General features: G+C 43.4%; 1 protein-coding gene across 1 annotated transcript; it reads right to left on the reverse strand.

Annotated features, from left to right (window-relative positions):
• Window positions 1-4,163: 4,163 nt before the first annotated feature.
• On the reverse strand, window positions 4,164-19,198 carry GPR26 (G protein-coupled receptor 26). Its single transcript, XM_039704351.1, has 3 exons — window positions 18,149-19,198; window positions 12,978-13,091; window positions 4,164-6,977 (listed from the first exon to the last, which is right to left on the reverse strand). The coding sequence occupies exons 1-3, from the start codon at window positions 18,814-18,816 to the stop codon at window positions 6,746-6,748; spliced, it is 1,014 nt and encodes a 337-aa protein (XP_039560285.1). The 5' UTR covers window positions 18,817-19,198; the 3' UTR covers window positions 4,164-6,745.
• Between the last annotated feature and the right edge of the window lie 571 nt (window positions 19,199-19,769).

Genomic DNA, 19,769 nt, shown 5'->3' on the forward strand with positions numbered 1-19,769 from the left:
AATTATTTCGTTGTATTCCTTTAAACTGTAGACACAGAGGATTTTATGTGTTTGCCTTTGCATTAATGGATTTGTTTCTCTGGAATATCTCTTAGGAGACTCTCAGAGTTTATCATTCCTGGGACCCTAAAATCCATGTTAACTCATGGCACTCTTAAGTGTGTTGTCATTACAAAGAGGTCTGTGCATCCCTTTATCCATGCAACTTAGAAAGGTTTCATTTATATTCCCATTTCCCCCCCTAAATAAATAGCCCCTGCAATTTCACCCCATTGTTATACAAAAAAAAAAGTTAAATGCAATAAATTATAGTGGTATATTTATAATAATATAATCAAACATGCCCTATCTACAGCAGCTGTTAATGTTATTTCATAACTATCTTCCTTCAGACTGGCTCTAGGTGCTTTTAGAAATAGGAAACCATCTATTTTTTCAATATTTGCAAAACAAAATAAATACTTTAAATACACTGACTGAACTTTTTATACCTCTCATGATATGAATGGACCTTACTCACCCAAGCAACCCCACAGTCCTTGCAGCAAGGAGTTGTAAAACCAGCTCCTAATGACTTTTTTAAAAATCAAATAATCTTCTAATAGTCTAATCTAGGGACAAAAGTTTATATCCAACTGTATCTGGAAGGATAAGTAATAGGTTACATTCTGCAGGAATTCAGAAGGGAACGATTAGTGATTGCCAAATATATGGAAATTTTAATCCTAAAATAATCTTCAAAACTGAAAACGCTGTGAAAAAAAAATCCAAGGATTAGAAAAATGCCCTGTGTATAAATAAAGTTAATCAAGGCACCTCTTAGTTACCTATTTCTATGTTCCAAGGCAATATGTGATAATAGTTTTCAAATGTCTTATCTGGGAAGCCCTATGGTTTCTGCTATAAAAAGACCCATTCTTTAGTCTGGCTGATGCAGGTAGCTTTATTTTACTATTTTTTAAATGAGGCTGGGCACAAAGCAAAGAGAACTCTTCCCCAACCTTGTCACATGTTTGCTGTGTGACCCTGAGGGCACCGAGCATTTCACTGACTTTTTCCTCACAAAAGTCACTCAATTAATGAGATTTCTTCCTTTGTGGTTTTTTTTTCCCCCCTCTGTTGGTCGTTGATCCCATTAGCAAAACAGGAGGAGGATTTACCTGTCTGTGCACAGGGGTTTAGTGGTCAGGAGGTAAATTAAAACACTTTGGTATCTGACAGGGCTTTTTGGAGTTTTTGTTCGAGAGCTCAGAGTGCAATGCAGAGCAGGACAGTGGGATGGGCAGAGGGGGGAGGGCTGCAGCCAGTTCTGCACCATGGACCTGCTGCACTCCCACTAAAACCTCACTGGGATGCTCTGGGATTGCATTAAAAAACACTGGATCCAAATCCCAAGGGAATGGGGACTTCTGATTTTTTTTTTTCTCTTTGCATGACTTTTAAAAAACATTTGTTTTAAAGCTCTGATTACAGAACTACAGTGACTAGAAAACAGAAAGATGGAGAGGAACTTTGGACCAGAGCAAGGACAGGACAAAGGGAAATGGATTGAAACTGTCTGAGATTTAGATGGGATTTTGGGAAGGAATTTTTCCCTGGGAGGGTGGGCAGCCCTGGCACAGGGTGCCCAGAGCAGCTGGGGCTGCCCCTGGATCCCTGGCAGTGCCCAAGGCCAGGCTGGACAGGGCTTGGAGCACCTGGGACAGTGGAAGGTGTCCCTGCCATGGCTGGGGTGGCACTGGATGGGATTTAAGCTCCCTTCCAACCCAAAACCCCTCCATGATTCTCTGACTCAGTAATAATTCCAGATGGAAATCCTTTCCCTAACATGACTTTTGTGTGTAAATAATCAGCCATATGGACTTGTGCCTTTGGGTATATTGAAACCATGTGAAATAGCAAATTTCTTCAACAACAAAAAAAAGTTATTTTACTCCTCAGTTGCCACCCCTGCTGTCACACCCCTGATGCTTTTGCTTCTTGGCACACACATTTCTGAAGGGCACTTGCAGCCTGTAGGGCTAATCCTCCTCCTTAGAAATATAGACATACAATGACAAACTTCAGCTCGTAGATCAGCAGTATTTGCTTAAAAACCAACAATCCTAAATACATATTTACACCAAACACACCAGGAGTACAGGTAAGCAGCTGACATTTTACAAAGACTGCAGCAGCTCTTTTCTCTGTGTAAACTTTTATACCCTCCCAACAGGGACAGCTGCCTTTTGGAGCAGGATGGTTTTCCTAAAAAAAAAATACTTCACCCATCGAAAATTTTCACTATATTGAATACTGAAAGCACAAGAAGCAAATCAAAACCAAATAGATTTAAGGCTACAATGTCGTTGTTCTCACTTATTCAGGTCTGGGCAGGTTACAAAGACATAATCCCTGATTCTGCAGACACAAAAGCCTGTGCTCAGCCCTCACAATCCAGCAAAGCAAACACCCAGTGACTCTGGGTCAGGATCTAACTGAGCTTTCCCTGACTTTCAGAGTCAAGTAACAAAGAGCTGACAGAGCTGTGAACTCTCTGTCTTTGCTTTTAAGCTTTGTTTAATCAGAAGAACACTGAGTGTGGGGATAAGACAGTTCTAACAGCAGTGAAAAGCAATTTCCAAAGGGTTATTCCAGAGATATTCACTGTACACATAAAAATGTATAGGACAAGATATTCAGAGCCTTCTTCATTTAGAATTGAGAGGTGAGGGAGCTATGAAACCTCGGGCATGTAGGTCCAGAAAAATTCACATTCTGCAGGTGACCTAAACCTCTTGGAATTTAAGAATTAGACTGTCTGGTCATTCAAAGGATGTGAGTAGTTTCCATAAAAATCATCTGAAGACCATGAGAGTCTTCCCAAACCCCAAAATATCCTCTTATGGCAGCTGTCAGCCCAATCTATGGCACAGCTACAGGGCTTCGACAGGAATTTCACCTTTTTCTTTGGAACGAGTCTGAGAGACTTGGAGAGCTCTCAGGGTGGAAGCAGGGCACTGGGAAAAGCTCACTGCAGCCAAGGAATCCCAAACCATTGCAGCAAAGCCAGTTTGTATTTCCCAGCCTCCCATTTACAGCCATTCCTGCCTCACTTTTGGAGCCTTCTAAAGATGTTCTGATACAGCTGGGGTTTGAAGTTTAGTCTAAAAGGTCTTCTCAAAGTTATTTTTAAAAAAAATAAAAATCCTTGCCAGAAGATTTTACTGTTGACCTGAAGCAGACCAAGATAATTTTCTAGGTGCTTTGGCAAAACTGAGAGGGTAAATCATTGCTAGAGGCAGGGATGGGGCTTTTGGGGGCTTTTTGAGGTTCCTTCCAACCTCAGCTGGTCTGGGATGCTGTGATATGTGTGGCTACAGCTGCAGCAGCCATCAGGCTCCACCAGGATTTGCCTGAAACATTATTTAATCTCTAGATTTGAAGGTTTGTTTTTATTTTTCAGACATAAGGGAAGTTCTAAAAAGTCTGGTTTAGGGCTACTGAAAAGAGGTTTTTAGGGTCATCTACTCAAAGTGTAAGAACAAGGATAGAACTTAATTAGTTATGTGGCTGCCTGGCATTGGAAGTGAGCACATCAGAGGAGCTCCCTAAATCCTGTTCACATCCTTCCATTTGTAAATACCATGAAACCAGGGTGCTACACATAGAGAAGAAATCTACAAATCCTGGATAAAGTCACCTAATGGACCCCATCCTCAGGTGAAACCACCATTATTTTGATTTATGTCAAGAGAGGGCCTGGTACTTAATAATTGTTCAACAGTCCTTATCAGTCTCTCATAGTTTTTGCCAGTTGCAATTACCCAGATTTTCACATTCCAACTGGCTCAAGAGAAAAACAGGAACCATCATCACAGCTCACAGTGAGGGCTCTGAAATGGTGTAAAAACCGTTCAAATGAACAAAGGGAAAAGCTCAGAATCCACAAAACAACGTGGTGGACTACATTCTCTTAATCATCTGCCAGTGCTCTGCCTGCCAAATTCACAAGCTCTGAAGGAAATGTTAATTGAACATGCGTGTGAGGAGTAGATATTGCATATGGGTCACAGATACAACAAACAGAAATCTGCATATTGCCTAAGCAGCTGCCCAGATTTTGCACATGCAGCTCCAGATTTTGGGCACAGGTTGCAGCCAAACTTGACAAACTTTTTTTCAAAAATATTGAAGTAACAAATGGAAATTCCCCCAACCCCCCACTCCCCTTGCACACACGTGTGTTAGACAAGAGAACAGCTCTGCTTCATGAGCAGAGATAATAAATACTGTGCATTACATTTACCAGCATGATTTTAACTCACTCCAGTCAGAGTGTTGTGTAGTACATATAATACTCAGCAGACAGATAGTTACTCATATCTACATTCATCACCTAGACACACATTTTAGAAAATTTTGCCAGTTGCCTATAAGAATTCAGCTGAACATCTAGCACTTAACAAGCCACAGCATCATATTTCGAGTATCCTATAAAATGTCATCAGGAAATGTTGGGGTGGTATTTTTATTTCGTGTACTGAGGCAGTTTGTCAAGCACCAGCATTTACAACTCCTGCTTGCTTCAGATGGTCAAAACATGACAGAGAGCTGATGCAAGGAAGGGGAAATCATATCTATTCTCTGTTACAAGATTAATTACGGAAGAAAGGCACCATGAAAGAGAGACAAATTTTTAAACACATACAAGGGGAGAGATTTATTGCTCATGGTGGGATATAAATCAACCAGTGACTGACTGTGATACACAAGCATAATGAGACAAGTCCAGTGCTGTGTTCTCCATCTTTTACTAGACATCCTACATGGATTATGCTTTTTTCTCCTGGGAAATTAGCTTGCTCTCTTTGAATTTGAAGGTTTAAATGTTTCTGGAGCTGCCCTTATTGACCTACAAACCTCCCATTGGCTTTGGCATCAGCTCCATGTGTAAGTTTACAACAGCTGTGGCCTTTGCTGGTTCAGTTTAAGCCAAACATGCTCAATATGGAGCTTTTTGTCTTTTTAAACTCAATAATATTCAACTTTCTAACATCCTGTATCTAACATTCTAATACAATCCAATCATCAATATGTCTTGAATTTCTTAACAAACAAGTATTGAACTGGGTGTTTTTATCTATTGCACCTGAGAAAATTATGTTAAACCTAAGAAGCAAAATGATTAAGATGAGGTAGACTATTTAATCTGGCTGAGGGCTCATTTAAATGCAGTGGTTTAAAAGCTTCCTTAAATTCTGTGGCTACAGTTATGTGTGGATTTTATTGTAATTATGGGTTTTTTTATAACTGAAATTAAGAATTAAGCTGAAAATTTTTATTTACATGGTAGCTGATAATCTTCAGATAATAACTGAGGTATTACCCTACATTCACTGACTTTGGGGTGAAGCCCCTCACTGGGTCCCCAGTCTGGACTTTGAATCAGAGGCCAGAAAATTCAATATTTTAACATTGGACATTTTTTGCAACATACCAAGCCCTTCTCTTGCATGAGAGAAGGTGGCAACTGAAAAATAATCCCACATTTTTTACAACTTGAGGCCTTATTTCCTCAGAATGGCATTGATAGATGGAATATGAGCTGGGATAAACGGCAGTACAGCCAGTTGTGTCAGCTGTTATTGAAGCTGCCTTTGCATTCATGAAGCCTAATTAACCAAGCCTATTTTAAAATCTGGGCAGGCATCTGAGTGCATGGTAAATGTTAATAATGCTCCTATGCAGAACTGCAATCCAGAGCTGTAAAGGTTTGTACTGACACCTCCAGAGATTTGCACATTCAGATGTGGCTTCACATTATTGGTTCCACTTTCATGGTGGAGAGGGGGGCCTATTATTTGTGCTCCACTTGCTTTGGAAATTATACTTGAAACTCAGATTTAGGCTCATCTTTCCTTTAAGTAGGAAAAAGCCCCATGATTAATAACTCCTCAGAAAAAGGGATTTGTTATTTTTCCTCCTGGGCACAGGGCCCAGATCTGCAGCTTTGGGCAAAATCCAGCTACTCAGAGCTGAGCTATATGGAAGGTAGGCAGGAGGCATCCTGACCTTTCCACCCTGTCTACCACTTGTATTTTCCTGAAATTTAATGGGGAGAATATTAGTGGGATTCTATGTAAATAACTTTAAAAATTTAGAGAAGACATGGCTGAATCCAGCACACTCCAGAAGTGGTTTTTCTCTTCCTTCAATTCTATGGAATTCTTCCTAAAATATATATCAGAAAAGGCTGAACTGTACTGGGTGCTGGATGAATATTTAGATTTTTTTTTTTTAAGCTTTTCCCATTAAGATATTTTCTACAAACAACCTTCTCAAGCCACTAGGGTGGGGTGGTTTTTGTAAAACCACGTTGGCAGCTACATCAGAAGGAGCTTTACCTGCAGCCAACGACAAACACAGCACAAATATCCCTGCGCAGCTTTTCAGAATAATCTTACACCAGCAGCAGTTTGCTCCCATTACCTTCATGAATCCCTCTGCTGAGGACTGGGTTTCTATCTCTAGATGCAGCTGCTGATGGAAATCAATGGGAGATTTGTATTTGTGGAGCCTGCAGGACCACGGATCAATAGCGCTCTTCCAGTCGGATGTGACACGGGCTGCTGGAGGGACACGGTCTGGGCTTCACCCTGCCCACAGCTGCCTCCCAAAACCCAGACAGCTGAGGAGAGCTACTAGGGGTGGGCCAGTTGCTGTTGTTCACAAATACCCCTGGACAGGTGCCATACCAGGCTCCTCACTCGTTCAGCTGCGGGAGGTTCCGGTTGTGCGACTCGCCCGCCAGCGCCGAGGAGTTGATGGAGCTTCTCTTGAGGATCTTGTTTATGATGTCCTTCCACGTCTTCTTGTACTGGTGCCGCAGCAAAGAGTACACAAAAGGGTCTGAAACAGCTTTGCTGTAAGCTAAGCACTTGGAGATGATCCCCCAGTGGGAGTTGATGTGGACCACAGAAGATAATTCAACAAGTCTGGGGAAAGAGGGAGGGTGAAAGAGTGAACGTTAAAAATTACATTAACCCACCCCAAACCCACAAATTATTGCTGAGCAATCGCAGCAAAACTAAAGGAAAGAAAGCCCTACTCGTAAAAATGTGTATGTTGTCCTCCTCTTATAAATTTTAAAGGCTGCAAATGTAAATTTGAGGCTTGCTTGCCAAAGTGCCATTGCTTGGTCTCAGGGGAACAAATTCCTCTACTATGAGCAACCTAAAAAACCAGCATCATTCTGAACTCTTGGTTCTGGGTCCCCTCTAGAGCATCTGAGTCACCTCACCAGGGCTAAGCAGCTCTTTTGGCCAGTTCACTCCTAGAGAGAGTTGATGCCTTTGACCACTTTGTCTGAGTTGTAGAAGCACACACAGCAAATTCATCGCTGAGAGATGGCATATTGTACCTTGAATTTAAAAACTGGCCAGTTCAAAAGGCAAGGATTCATATTTGCAACAAATATAGCAAGACAAAACTTTTTAATCGTTATGGGAGGAGGAGGGGGAAGAGCTTAATATACTCCTCATACCTACACTAGCCCAGATGAGAGCATTTTTGACAGGGAAATATTGATAACTCCCCACGCCTTTGAGCAGCATCAAAGGGCAGCTCTGCTCAATATGCCTCTATAGCTGTTAGAAACTATTGATTTTTATAGAGGTCAAACAGCCACGTGTGCTATTACAGAGCCCCACATGGCAGGTCAGGTCTTTGCTGGACCTGTCTGCAGCAGCAGATGTTCTTAAATCTGCCTGGGAAATGCTTCAGTTGCTCACATTTCTACAGACAAAGCTCCACTTCCAAGGAGCATTCTGGAGGGTGGTTCCTGCAGCAGCAATGACAATAATGTCGTTACTTCAAGCAGTTTAGAGATGAGGGTTTTTTTTCCTAAGTCATCCCTATCTCATAACCTTTCACTACAACATATTATTTAAAATAATGCTGGCAGATGTCACAGTCCAGTCAATGTGAGGGACAGTTCAGGTGACGAGGGAATGAAAATACTTGGGAATTGTTGGTGCCACTCCACTGGTACTGTTTGGCTCAGCAGAGTCTCCAAAGAGCCCTCATCTGTCCCATTTCTCTCTCATCTCAAATAAACAAATGTTCTTTCTGTAATTCATGGTTGTTATCTTTCCCACAAAGATCAGAACTGAGACATAATTTTCATCTGCTGGAGTTTCCAGGTGGTCTCATCTGGTGTATTCTCTCTTCTTTAATAAAATGCAACTTATGGCATCTACGTTAACGTGTTCTAAAATGAGAATTGACAATTTTGAAATTAATCATCTACTGAGTCATATTTGCTTTGTAATCTACCATGAGCCATCCTTGTTGTTCTCCACTTCATTTATTCGATGCCTGCTTCAAGTTTTGAATTTCACCACATTGAATCTCATTTGGATGATTTATTTTTACTGAGTGCTTTACAGATGTGAATTTGATTACGTTTAATTAAATTCAGCGGATGCCTTGAATAACCAAAATATGACAAATTTGTGTCTGAGGCTCTGTCAGTCAGTTCTATGAGACATTAACAACCTCCATTTAAAGCACATCAAGCAGACACTTCAGGGTTGCAAGCCTAGACTTGCTAATTTTGCCTTCATTGACTGATCAAATGAAAAGCCTACACTTTTATTAACAAGATCTTAAATATTTTCTTTGCGTTCTGTAAGTCTCCTTGACATTTACACATTTTTCAATTCTCATGCATTATTTTTTATGGTAAATTACATTTGCTGTTATCAAGCAGCAAACACAGAAATGTAGCCAAACCCTGAGCTATGCATTTCCATTTCATGTACAAACAATTAAATGTCAGCCTTTCAAGGCACATCACAGAATTTATTGCCTTTGAAAGGTTTTGTTTCTCATTTGTGAGGGAAATTATATGCACAGCTTCCATTTTCATGAAATGTTTCAGCCTAAAAGAAGACATTTTCAGTGAATGAACATTAATATTTCAGTGCTACCTGTAAATTAAATTTTACAGTATCAACATAATTCCCTGGCTTGCTTTCATAAGCCTCTCTTCTACTGTCTGCCCTTTTTATTTCAAAGCTGTAAGCTCTTTTTCTGTGATGTTTTGGTCATATTTTAGAAACTTACAACTCTGTAGAGTGTGTCATTTAACATGGCTATCCAATTATGCTATTTCCCCTTCAGTAAGTAAACAAGAATGCCATGTCGAAGACGGTGACCGTGATCTCTACACACATAATGCACACTGGAAATCCTTTATTTACATGTGCAGTTGATCACTACACTAAAATATTTTACTGAACGTGTGCCCACTCGGCTGGGATGCTGAAGAACACAAATTGCACAAGAATTCTGAGCTCTTTGTGTGCCCAAGCAGGATCTGCATATGCAGAGGGCAAACAACAGTTTAAAACCAGGGTTTGCTTACCCCCTATCCCCCAGGGATGATACAACAGAATTTTAATCATCTTCTGCCTGTTCCACCATCCTCCTCTGTAACCTGAGGGCATGGGATTATGAACTTCTGCCTGCTATTACTTCAGGATTTTTAATTTAAGGCAAATTTCCTCACACGTTGACAGCACTTATTAACTTACATGAGCAAAGTTCTGTATGTCAGTACGAAATGCCTAGAAATTTTAGAAACTCGTATGATTTATCTTCATTTTTCTTATGAAAAGGTTCCTTGGAGAAAAGAGGTTTGGAACAAATATATTTAATTACATAATGATAAATATAGGGAAGGAAGAAATGTGTACCAGTAGATTATTTAACAAAACAAGAAGCAAGCTATGCCTAGAAATATATAATGGGGGGATTTACACCTGTCATGTTGGTAAAGTGGAAACACTGGGTCAAAGGCAATCAGATTTTGATACACTACTTAAGGGCATCTACTGAGCTAATTAGAAGGGTGTTGTCTTGATAAATGAAGTGCCTAATCTGATTTTTGCCTGAGTGTGTTCTGAAAAACTCAGCTTTACCCAGAGAAGCATTTATCTGTCTGGGGACATGAGCACACCCCCTTCACTCGTTCATGGAATATTTTTAGTATGGAAACAGGAAGATGTTGTAGTGAAACCTTGTGATTTGCTGCTGTCAGCCCCCAGTTCAGGGAGTACTTAAGAGCATGTTTAATTTAAATATATTGCTGATTAGGAGAGGCTGAGCAAGGCACTCCCTCTCCTGACTTCTGTCCACGGCTTGTACTGATTGATCATGTCCCTTTTGAGGATGCAAAGCACTGGACGTGGTCCAGAAATTACACAAAATCACACACTTGCTCACACAATTAAACTCCAATTCTCCCAATCCCCTCAGTGTCCAGGTGCTCAGCCCTGTGTGTGAGGCCCAGGGCAGGCAGGGATGAGTGTCCTGGAATAACCAGCCCTGCAGGTGTCCAGCAAGGGCTCTCAGGGAGATCAAGAGGGAATTCCCCTCAGCCTGTGCAGCTCTGGGAATTGGAAAAACAGAAACTCCCACAAACACTGAAGGGTTTGATCTGCAGCCTTGGAAGAAGCTTGGATTGATGTAAAAGTACAATACACAGATATTAAGGAGAAAAATCATAAACTTGTGTTTCTATAGCTGTAAGTAAGAATATGCCTTCAGTAAGTGAGAAACTGCACTGATGAGATGGTGAAGGGTTTCCAGTGTAGGGGCGGGGTTGTGTGGAATTACTGAGAGTTTAGAAGTTATAACAGAAGCAGATGTGTGCCCGTGAGACAGAAGCCCACTGGACAAAAGCATCCTCAGTGCAGCAGAAGTGAGTAAAGGTGATAGGTCAGAAAAGCAAAATAAACCCTGTGGCAACTGTCCTTTGGGTTAGAAAGTTCTGTATTGCCTTGTGACAAAGAACTTGTGACTGCTCTGAGCTATGGCCGAGTGCTGGCTCCTCTGAAATCTCACAGCCTCTGAGACTGGTGTTTGTCTGAGCAATAAATCATTCATAGCCTGAAAATAGTCCCATCCTTTCATTTTTAGCAGTGACAATGATATGCAGTGACCTTTTTACACATGTCAGAATTGAAAAGGCCAGGAATGTGGGAGACTTCACCCCTCCTGACATGTCTGACCAGCTCTCACTCCAAAACACCCTCATGCATCCAGGACCCTGTATTTTCCCTCCCCTCACCATCACCCTCTGTTCCTCAGCAGAACATTGAAGTGATCCTTGTACAGACTAAAGGGAGGATGATCAGGATGGATGATCAGGATTGTTCTACCCCCTCTTCTGTATTTTAAGGCTACTGGGACACAAATTGGGATGCCACGGAGTGAAGAGGAGATGGGGAGGTGGTGCCTGAGTGCTGAGATGCCTTTGGAGGAGCACAAAAATACTCCTGACAGCTCTGGTTAGAGCACTCAGTGTCACTCAGGATGAGCTGCCACCTATTCTGTGACTGGGAGGATTTTCATTAAGTTCAGAGACCATACATGAAATGAAAATTAACCATTTGCAAAAAGACAAAACTTTAATATCTTACAGCTTGAGAATTAAGGCTAAATGTCCTTAATTACAAGGCCTTTCATACCATTTAGGTGCATGGCTTGCTGTGGTGTCTTGTGGCCACGAAGTGAAAGTGAAGGTAATTCTAGTAAATTACTTAAATTTTATAATTCTGGGAATTCAGGGTATTACACTGAGTTGGAAAAGTTCAAGGTTGGCCAAACGCTCAATTATATTGACTCTTAATCCAGATTTTTCAATGATTTTTTCAAGGTGTATCTGAGATTGAATGAGGTCAGCCTCACTAATTTCCACTTAATAGTATTGGAATAGGTGATACCTTTTTTTTTCTTTTTCTTTCTCTGTTGTGCATAGCAGCATCTCAGTTTTTCCAAAATCTTATAATAAGGAATGTAAGCTGTAAATTTCCTTTAACAGCTAGATAACTTTTTTCCTGGATGTACTCACTTTCTAACACTTTTTATTTCACAGGAGTAATTTAGTGTTTCCCACAGGAGCCATTTCCAAAGATAAGCTGGTGGATGGATATCTACCATAAATCACGAGAAGATTTTTCAGTTATGAGCCAGCACAGCTCTGATATTTGGTATTTATTACTAATAAACCCTACCCAATCAGACAAAACTGTTGTTTAAGTCTGTGGACCATGTTTTCGCCTCAGTAGAATCTTGTTGACCAAATTTTTACAGTCTGAGCTATTCAGGCGAGAGTTTCCCTGGAGATCAACCCCTGGACTGGGAAGTCAGTCAGAGCAGTGGGTGACAGCAAAAAGTGTCTGTGATGCCTTGAGAAAGCTGCCCTAGAGCAGAGGCTGGACAGAGCTAAAGAATAAAGCAGGGATTTACTCAAAGGATCTCCTCCATGGATGCCCCTTGGGCAGCACCAGAGCCCAGCCAGGGCTGCCCCCAGGATGAACCCAAATGGCCCCAAAATGCACGAGCGCTGCCGGGGTCTCTCCCTGGGCTCAGCTCTGCTCCATGTGCACATTGCAGTTCAGTGTCCAATCCCACTGCAGCCCCTGCAGTCCCACCCTGCTTGTTTTTCTCTCTGCAGCCCACGGGGTTTGTGCTCCTGGGCTGAGATTGGGATCATTTGTCCTTGGTGCCCAGCTGGAGCAGGAATTGTTTTGTCTCCCTGCTATGCACAGAGCTCAGCATCCCCTGATGTGAACCCAGACCCACACACTAAAGCAGCACAGAATGTGAAAAATAGAAAAGCTAAACCTGAGGCATCATCTGCAAAACCGTATGGAGTGACTTCCTAAATCCCTCCCATGCAAGCAGCACGTTGCCTGGGCTGAGTGAGCAGAGTCTGACCCTCAGACTGCATCAGGACTGAGAGGAGAAGCACTGGGCCATTTTACATCATTTGTTAGCTCAGTAAATGCAACCTCTGCTGCAGGAGTGGGAACGGTGCACCAGATTTCCCCAGGAGACTGGAATCCTGTTCTGGCTGAGAGAGCCCTGCTTCCCTGAGCCAGGAGTGCATCTCAGCAGCCTTTTCCAGGATGTAGGTTCACACTTACCTTGTGATTACATAAGGGGCAAAGCACAGTATGAAGGTACCAATGAAGGTACTGATTTTCTTCGTGGCCCGCTGCCTCCGCCTCCTCTGCTCCTCCAGACAACGCTCTCGCACGCTGCGCGACATTCAACACAAACCACAACATCAGTCACAAACAACACCAGGCAACAGCTCCCCGTGCCTTCACCGTGGAATGATGGAGAATAGTCTGGTTTAGATGTGTAAACCAATAAGTGCACTGTGTTTAAGTGGGACAAAAGCAAATATTAATGCGTTGTCTGTTCATCCTACCCTCCACAAAGTTCCTGACAAATTGTTTGTATGTTTGTGTGCACACACCCCCATTATATCAATTGATCTATTGAAAAATTGGTGGATTTCATCCTTGAATTCAGTTTGCAGCTCCTTCTTGAACTACTGTAACCTGTATTTGCAGGCAAGATGATACTTAGAGGTTTGGAAAATATCCCGTTGGAATCCGAAATGCAGGGAATTCTCAGAACTTTGGGCTTGTAAGCCAAAGCTTAGAATTAAACACAGGATTTGATTTGAGACCTTGGAAAGGTTTCCAATCTTAGGTGCTAGAAGCAAAAATGTGGATTTATAGTTTAAAGCAAAGACATGTCACGTTAAAAAGAAGAAGTTTAGAGTTTTAAGAGTTTAAGATATAGAAGAAATAAAAGTAGTTTAGGTAAAGGAGGAGTTTAAAATGCAGTACTGTAAGTTTGTGTATCATAACATGATTGGCTAAGAAAGCTTACACTGTAGCATGAGTCCATAAAATGAAATATTTAAGGATTGGGTCAAAAACATAAATGTCCTTGGTAGCAGTGTTTAATTGGTCAATAACTCCTTAAAATGTCTTGTAACTATAAGTCTTGTGACCTTATGAACCATGCAGTGAAGATGTGAGCTGAGCTCACCCTTCCTATGTAGAAGGTAAGAAAATAAACCAAATAATCAAAAGCAATTAAGAGGTCCCATCTCTAACTCATTCAAAATTCCTTCAAAAATCCCCACATATCCAGAGTGGGATAGGCAGGATGCTTCTTCCCTGGAAACAGCAATTCCAACACCACTGCCTTGGAGAGGAGAAGCACCCCAGCAAGATACCCAACAAAATAACATCATAATGGGAAGAAGAACACTCTGAGCCTCCAGCCCAACATGGGAGCTCTCACTGTGTCCCACTGCCATAAACATCCCATCAGATCTGCAGGGCTGAATGCTCCACAAAGCTGGAATTGTTTCACAAATCCACAGTCTGGGATATCCTCATTCCTCACCTCAAACCAGCCCTGTTTCGAACTAAACAAGTACAAATTAGTCACACCTTGGTTTCTTTCCTACCTATGGTATTTTAGGATGGGAACTTTTCCTTTGAGTTTTCTGTGGATGGTCTCAGCAGGCCACCAGGGAGTTTTTAATCTTCTCAGGGAACCAGCAGGGCTGAGACCTTGATTTCAGTGCAAAAAATCCCTGAAATCAGCAGATTGGCTTGTGAAAACAGTGATTAATCTGAAAGCTCATCTTCCTCCTCTGTCTGAGGGACTCCTGTGCTCCCTGTGATTTCTGAGGGAAGTGGATGAGCTCCTGTCTGCTCCAGGCAGGTGGACTGGGCAGCAGTGGTATCTCCCACAGTGCCAGGACTGCCTGTACCTCAATAAATCCCTCTGGAAAGGGCACAGCAAAGCCAGACTGGCATCCTGAACCCCTCTCTGTGCCCATGGCAGAGCTGCTGACTCCTTGCACATATCTATATATCTATATAATCTATATCTCTATATATTTATTTTTTTTTAAACTCAACTGTTTGGCATTGGCCTTTCCATTCTTGTTGTAAATTTTTTATTGGTGACTCACTCTCAGGCTCCACACTCTCACAGCTCTAAGGCTCATGGCCATACCCTTACATTATTTACTTCATCTGTAAATGTTTTATCAACACCCAAACACATGCTGTGTCCTGAGGATCTCAGTGTGTTTCAGTCATCTCTGTGGCAATGAGCTCCTTTGGTTCTGTTGAAGAAAAAGTGTTTCTTTTGTTCCTTTCTAAATTTGGTTTTACATTGCCAGGCCCAGAGCAGCTATCATGATGGAGGAAAAGTTTGTTCTTCTAACAAATTGTCTCTCTCCTAAAGAATATGACACATTTAAAGGTGTTACAGGTTCTATATGTGAGTTATTTGCAGCTAGAAATGACAGCTGAGAAGGGGGGAAAAAATATCCACCTTTTCAAAGGAACCTGTGTGCTTTCAGTTCTGCAAGAGCTGGGGAACTTGGAGTATTTTTACGTGCAGAAAAATGATCTGAGAGTTTCATGAGCTTCGTTTAAGACCTGTGTTCTTAAATTCAGAATATCCCAAGCCCATGACAATACAGGAAAGTGAATCTCCAAACCAGGTTCAATTGAGGTGTTGTTAGGGAGGAGAGGGTGGTGTAATTTTTGTCTCTGTTTCCTCAGTTACATCTTTCCCTTTCTGGCACATGCAAATCTGTCTCTCACTCCTGGAGCTCACCCATGAGTGTCCTGGTAGACTTAAACCCATTTCTTTTGTTCAGCCCTTCCAGATGTATCCAATAAATACCACATCACAGAGGAAGGTATTTTATCTCACTCCTTCATGTAGACCATGCACACAGATGAATATTTTGGTTTTGTGCACACTTTCATGCACTAAGATAAGACATGTGTGAGTTCTAGCAGTGACATCAGTAATAGAACAGGATTATTGGCTAAGCTTTCATTTAAAGATTTTAATATCCTGGGAAATCTGAGCTATATCCCTTTGAAGGTTTGGCATTTTAAACAAAGTTTATGAGATATTGGACCTCCTTAAGATGTGTAGAGCTGGATACACCGAAAAAAAAGATAGTATAGATAATTTGAATTAGGAAATACATGGGTTAAGCACTTAAGTGAAGTTTTGCCCAAGTCTCCCACAATACCCAAGATATTTTGGTCTTAAGAACAAAGAAAAAGCAGGATCCACTAAAAAAGCCCCAGCTAACTTGAAATGCCCCATGCCCTAAACATTCACACATATTTGCAGAGATTTGGAGATTTCCTTTTTACTCGTCCTGAATGATCTTCAGGAGACCACTGGTGTCTTTCTAAGTCACAGGTAATAAAGCCATCTGTCACAACTCCTGTCACCAGACCCCCCTGCAGGTGGATTCTGAGTCATGGGAAGCAGAAAATTGTCTGTACACATTTCCCAGTGTTGAAACTGGACCCTGCCAGAGGAGTCAGAGTAGCCTAAAGTGGAATTGCAAACTTTGCTCTCTCACTTGGGCTCTCCCAGCATCCACAGCTGTGCTGTCAAGTACTACAGTGCACCCTGAAATTGCCTGTTACACAATGCAAATGATGCCTTTGTTATCAGACGTTTCTGAGCATCTCTGACTCTGCCAGCAGAGCTGCAGCCCCTGAGCAGCTCTCACAGGAGGCTTGGTGACCTGAGATCTGCCCCAGGAGCTGTCACTGGTTAAAGCAGCCCCTCCAGGGGTCAAATCAGCCACCAGCTCTGCAGGGTAGCAAAGAAACTAAAACTCCTTTCTTAGAGGGAGGCACCAGAAGAACCTGGATGAGAGGTAAAGGCAGCGGTGCAGGTTACACAGCAAAGTGCCTGCACAGCTCTGTCTGCCTGAAGAGAGGAAGCATCATTCCCACAGCCCCACTGAATCCACCCCGCAGTGAGAGCATCACAAAATGCACAAACACCCTCAAATCAACCTCAACCAGAAAAAATGCAGGGGAGGAGAAGCAACACTGAGGTTCTGCCCTTTTACTAAACTTTGCTGTGCAGTCCAGGCATACTTTTAGCATTAGGCAAAACAAGTGGGGTTTCAAACAGCCCTGGTGGGTTTGTGGCACTTTCCTGGGAGTAAGCAGCACATCTCCTCATGCTGCAGGACCTGAGGCAGTCGAGGCACAGCTCATCAAGCAGACAGCACAAAGGGCAGGAGGGTGTTTTTTCTCTCAGTGTGACTTGGTGAATAAGGGAAGATTTATCCCTGTATTTCTCAAGAACGGCAACAAGACTTGCCCAAAGTTCTGCTCTGCATTCTTGGTCAAGAGACAGCTCAAACAGCTTAACAGGAGGATTCTGAGTGAATGTTTCTGTTCCTCTAAAATGTGCTGCCCTGCCCTGATCCTTCCAGACTTATTTGTCTTAGCCTCAGGCATCCCCAAACCATGACCTGTGTTTGAGGACAGCCACATGTGCTCTGAACCCTGCAGCTCTGCTCCTGGCTGCTGCAGATGGAGAGGCTGCTGGAGCAAAGGGGAGCAGGGATGGTCAGATGGGATGTGTGGCATGGGACTGCCCTCTCTGTCTGCTCCCTGCTCTCCTCTCTTCCAGGCAGATTTCCTCCCTGTATCACACACCGAGCCTGCATCCCTTCCAGACCTATACATCAATTATTCATGCAATATTTATGGCTTATGCATAATTCCTTCTGCACACATTCCTCTCCCTGTTTGGTTCTTGCCTTGCAGCCCACAATCCTGCCAGTCCCTGGGGAGTTTTCTCCTCTTGTCTCGAGGCACAAGGGACTTGCCGAAAATCTCCCATTTGAAACAAGCTTTATACATCCCTTGTTTGTCACATTAACACTGCTACTGAATTCCCTCTCACTTAAGGTCTAAGTACAGGCATTCGAGCACATGAATTTTGCAGATGTAATTCCCTTAAGGATTCTGCCTTCAGGAATGATAAAGTTACAGAGAGCACAGCACTGGGGAAACTGCTGGGAAAAGGAGCAGCAGGCAGCGCTCAGCTTCCCTTGCAAACTCCAAGGGACATGTGCAGCCTCCTCCCTCTCAGGGATCCAGCATGGGTTTGGGGCTGACAGTGCCCAAAATATGCAGAGCTATCGACCACTAAATCCACCTTCAGAGACAAAGGGCAGTGATCTGATCACTGTCTCAAAGGGAAGTGCATGCTTGGCCAAAGCTGCCTGTTCATTTGCTCTCCCTCCCAAAACAAGTCTTTAAGCCTAACAAAAAATGAGTTCAGCAAACAGAGAATTCAACACAAGTGAAAAGAACCGTGCAGGACAGAAACAGGCTGAGACAATTTTTGTTTCCTCCCCATCCCCTGACACAACACTGAGCCCCCTCCTCACTTCTTCTGCCAGGAACAGCTGCTGAACTCAGGGGAAGCTTACCTGGGGTGGATGTCCACGAGCAGCACCAGGGTCTGCATAGTGATCACATCGATGCGCTTACAGTGGAACCGTGCCACCTTCAGCACTTTGAGATATGTGAAGCACAGCACTACCAGGGAGAGGAGGAAGCTGAGGGCGTGAAAGACCCCAGTGAAAATCACAAACTGTGTCCTATCCTCTGGTCTCTTGCTGTAGAGCGTGCAGGAGGCGTAGAGGTGATGGAAACCCACCCAGGAGAGAGAAGCTGCCACTATGGGGAAGGACGCCGAGTGCAGCCACGTGTAGCTCAGAATGAGAGCGGCGTCTCGGTACCTCATTTTGGAGTGATAGCTTAGAGGGAAGACCACGGCAATCCACCTGTCAATGCTCAAAGCTGCCATGCTCAGCATGGAGTTGGTGGTGAGGAAAGTCTCCAGGAAGCCCACAACGTGGCAGACCTCATCTCCCGCCGGCTGACTTTTGTAAATGATCCCAGCCAAGGTCAGGGGCATGCTCGAGACGGCCATCAACAGGTTGCAGAAGGTGAGGTTGAGGATGAACAATCCCGGGACCTGCTTGCGGATGTCGGCGCTGTACAGGAAGCACATCAGCACCAGCACGTTGGCCAGCAGGGCCACGAGCATCAGCACCACCACCACGAAAGCCAGGAGCAGCTCCCAGATGCTCATGGTGCGTCCAGTCACAGCAGGGACATCTCCGAAACTGCGCCGCGCCGGCACCGGGGGACCATGGTGCGAGGTGCCCCCGCCTCGCCCTCCTCCCCAGCCTGCTGGCTCCCGTGCATGCCCTCCGTATTTTTAGAGGAGCTGCAGTTTTCTCCTCCAACCTCCCCCTCCTCGCTGCTCCTTTCCACGTCAACGCTTCCCGAGACGTGCACAAAAGCACTGGGAATGCCCATCAAACTGCAAGGAGGGCTTAAAAAATATCAGCAGGGCTGAACCACTGTCTGCCGTCGGTCCATTTGGAGGAGAGCGTGCTGTTCTGAGAAGCTGCTCTCCTGAGATCCCTAATTATCAGCCCCAAGCTTGCAAGCAATCCACCGAGCGAATTGTGCTCTCTTTCTCCCTTGCTTTCTGCCTCTCTCTCCCTCTCAGTCTTTCTCTCCCCTCCCCTCTCCTCCAACCCTCGCTCTCTTCCAGGCTGAATGTAACCTGCTTTTTATGATCACAGATAAAAACCCCATTAATGGATTAAAGCATGCACACTGCTGGTGATTCGCAAACGTGATTATGTCATCCCTGCTCCACAACCCCTCCCCTTCTCCCTGCCACCGTGACTAGACTTTCCTCAAGAGAAATCCCATGCTTTCATTTAATTGATTTAGCCATTAATTTGCAAACTAGCCTTGTAAATTAATTCCTGCACTCCAGCGTGTTCCCTGCTTTTCAGTGCATCACTTGCAGTGCTGCTGCTTGCTCTCAGCCAGGGCAGGGGCTTTCTTTTCTCTTCCTCAGCCCTGCTTAAAGAGATGGGGGAAATGGATATATTCTGCTACTTCTCTGGGGCTGTCATTAAGCTATGGGAATGGTTTTACTGCTCGGGTTCAGCACTTTGCAGTTCCGTGTCTCCAAATACCATGTGGAAGAGGAAACGGATTGCTTCCCTTCCTTTAAAAGCAGGG

The sequence above is a fragment of the Passer montanus genome, unplaced genomic scaffold (assembly GCF_014805655.1).
Source record: "Passer montanus isolate IOZ18808 unplaced genomic scaffold, ASM1480565v1 scaffold172, whole genome shotgun sequence".
Lineage (NCBI taxonomy): Eukaryota > Metazoa > Chordata > Aves > Passeriformes > Passeridae > Passer > Passer montanus.

Bases quoted from the DNA above. Each gene is read 5' to 3' on its own strand.
- GPR26 (XM_039704351.1), bottom strand. From the start codon at position 18,816: ATGAGCATCTGGGAGCTGCTCCTGGCTTTCGTGGTGGTGGTGCTGATG. The intron at 13,092-18,148 runs GTAAGCTTCCCC...AATGTCGCGCAG, and splicing joins CTCGTGGACATCCACCCCAG to CGTGCGAGAGCGTTGTCTGG. The intron at 6,978-12,977 runs GTAAGTGTGAAC...CTCTTTCCCCAG, and splicing joins GCCCCTTATGTAATCACAAG to ACTTGTTGAATTATCTTCTG.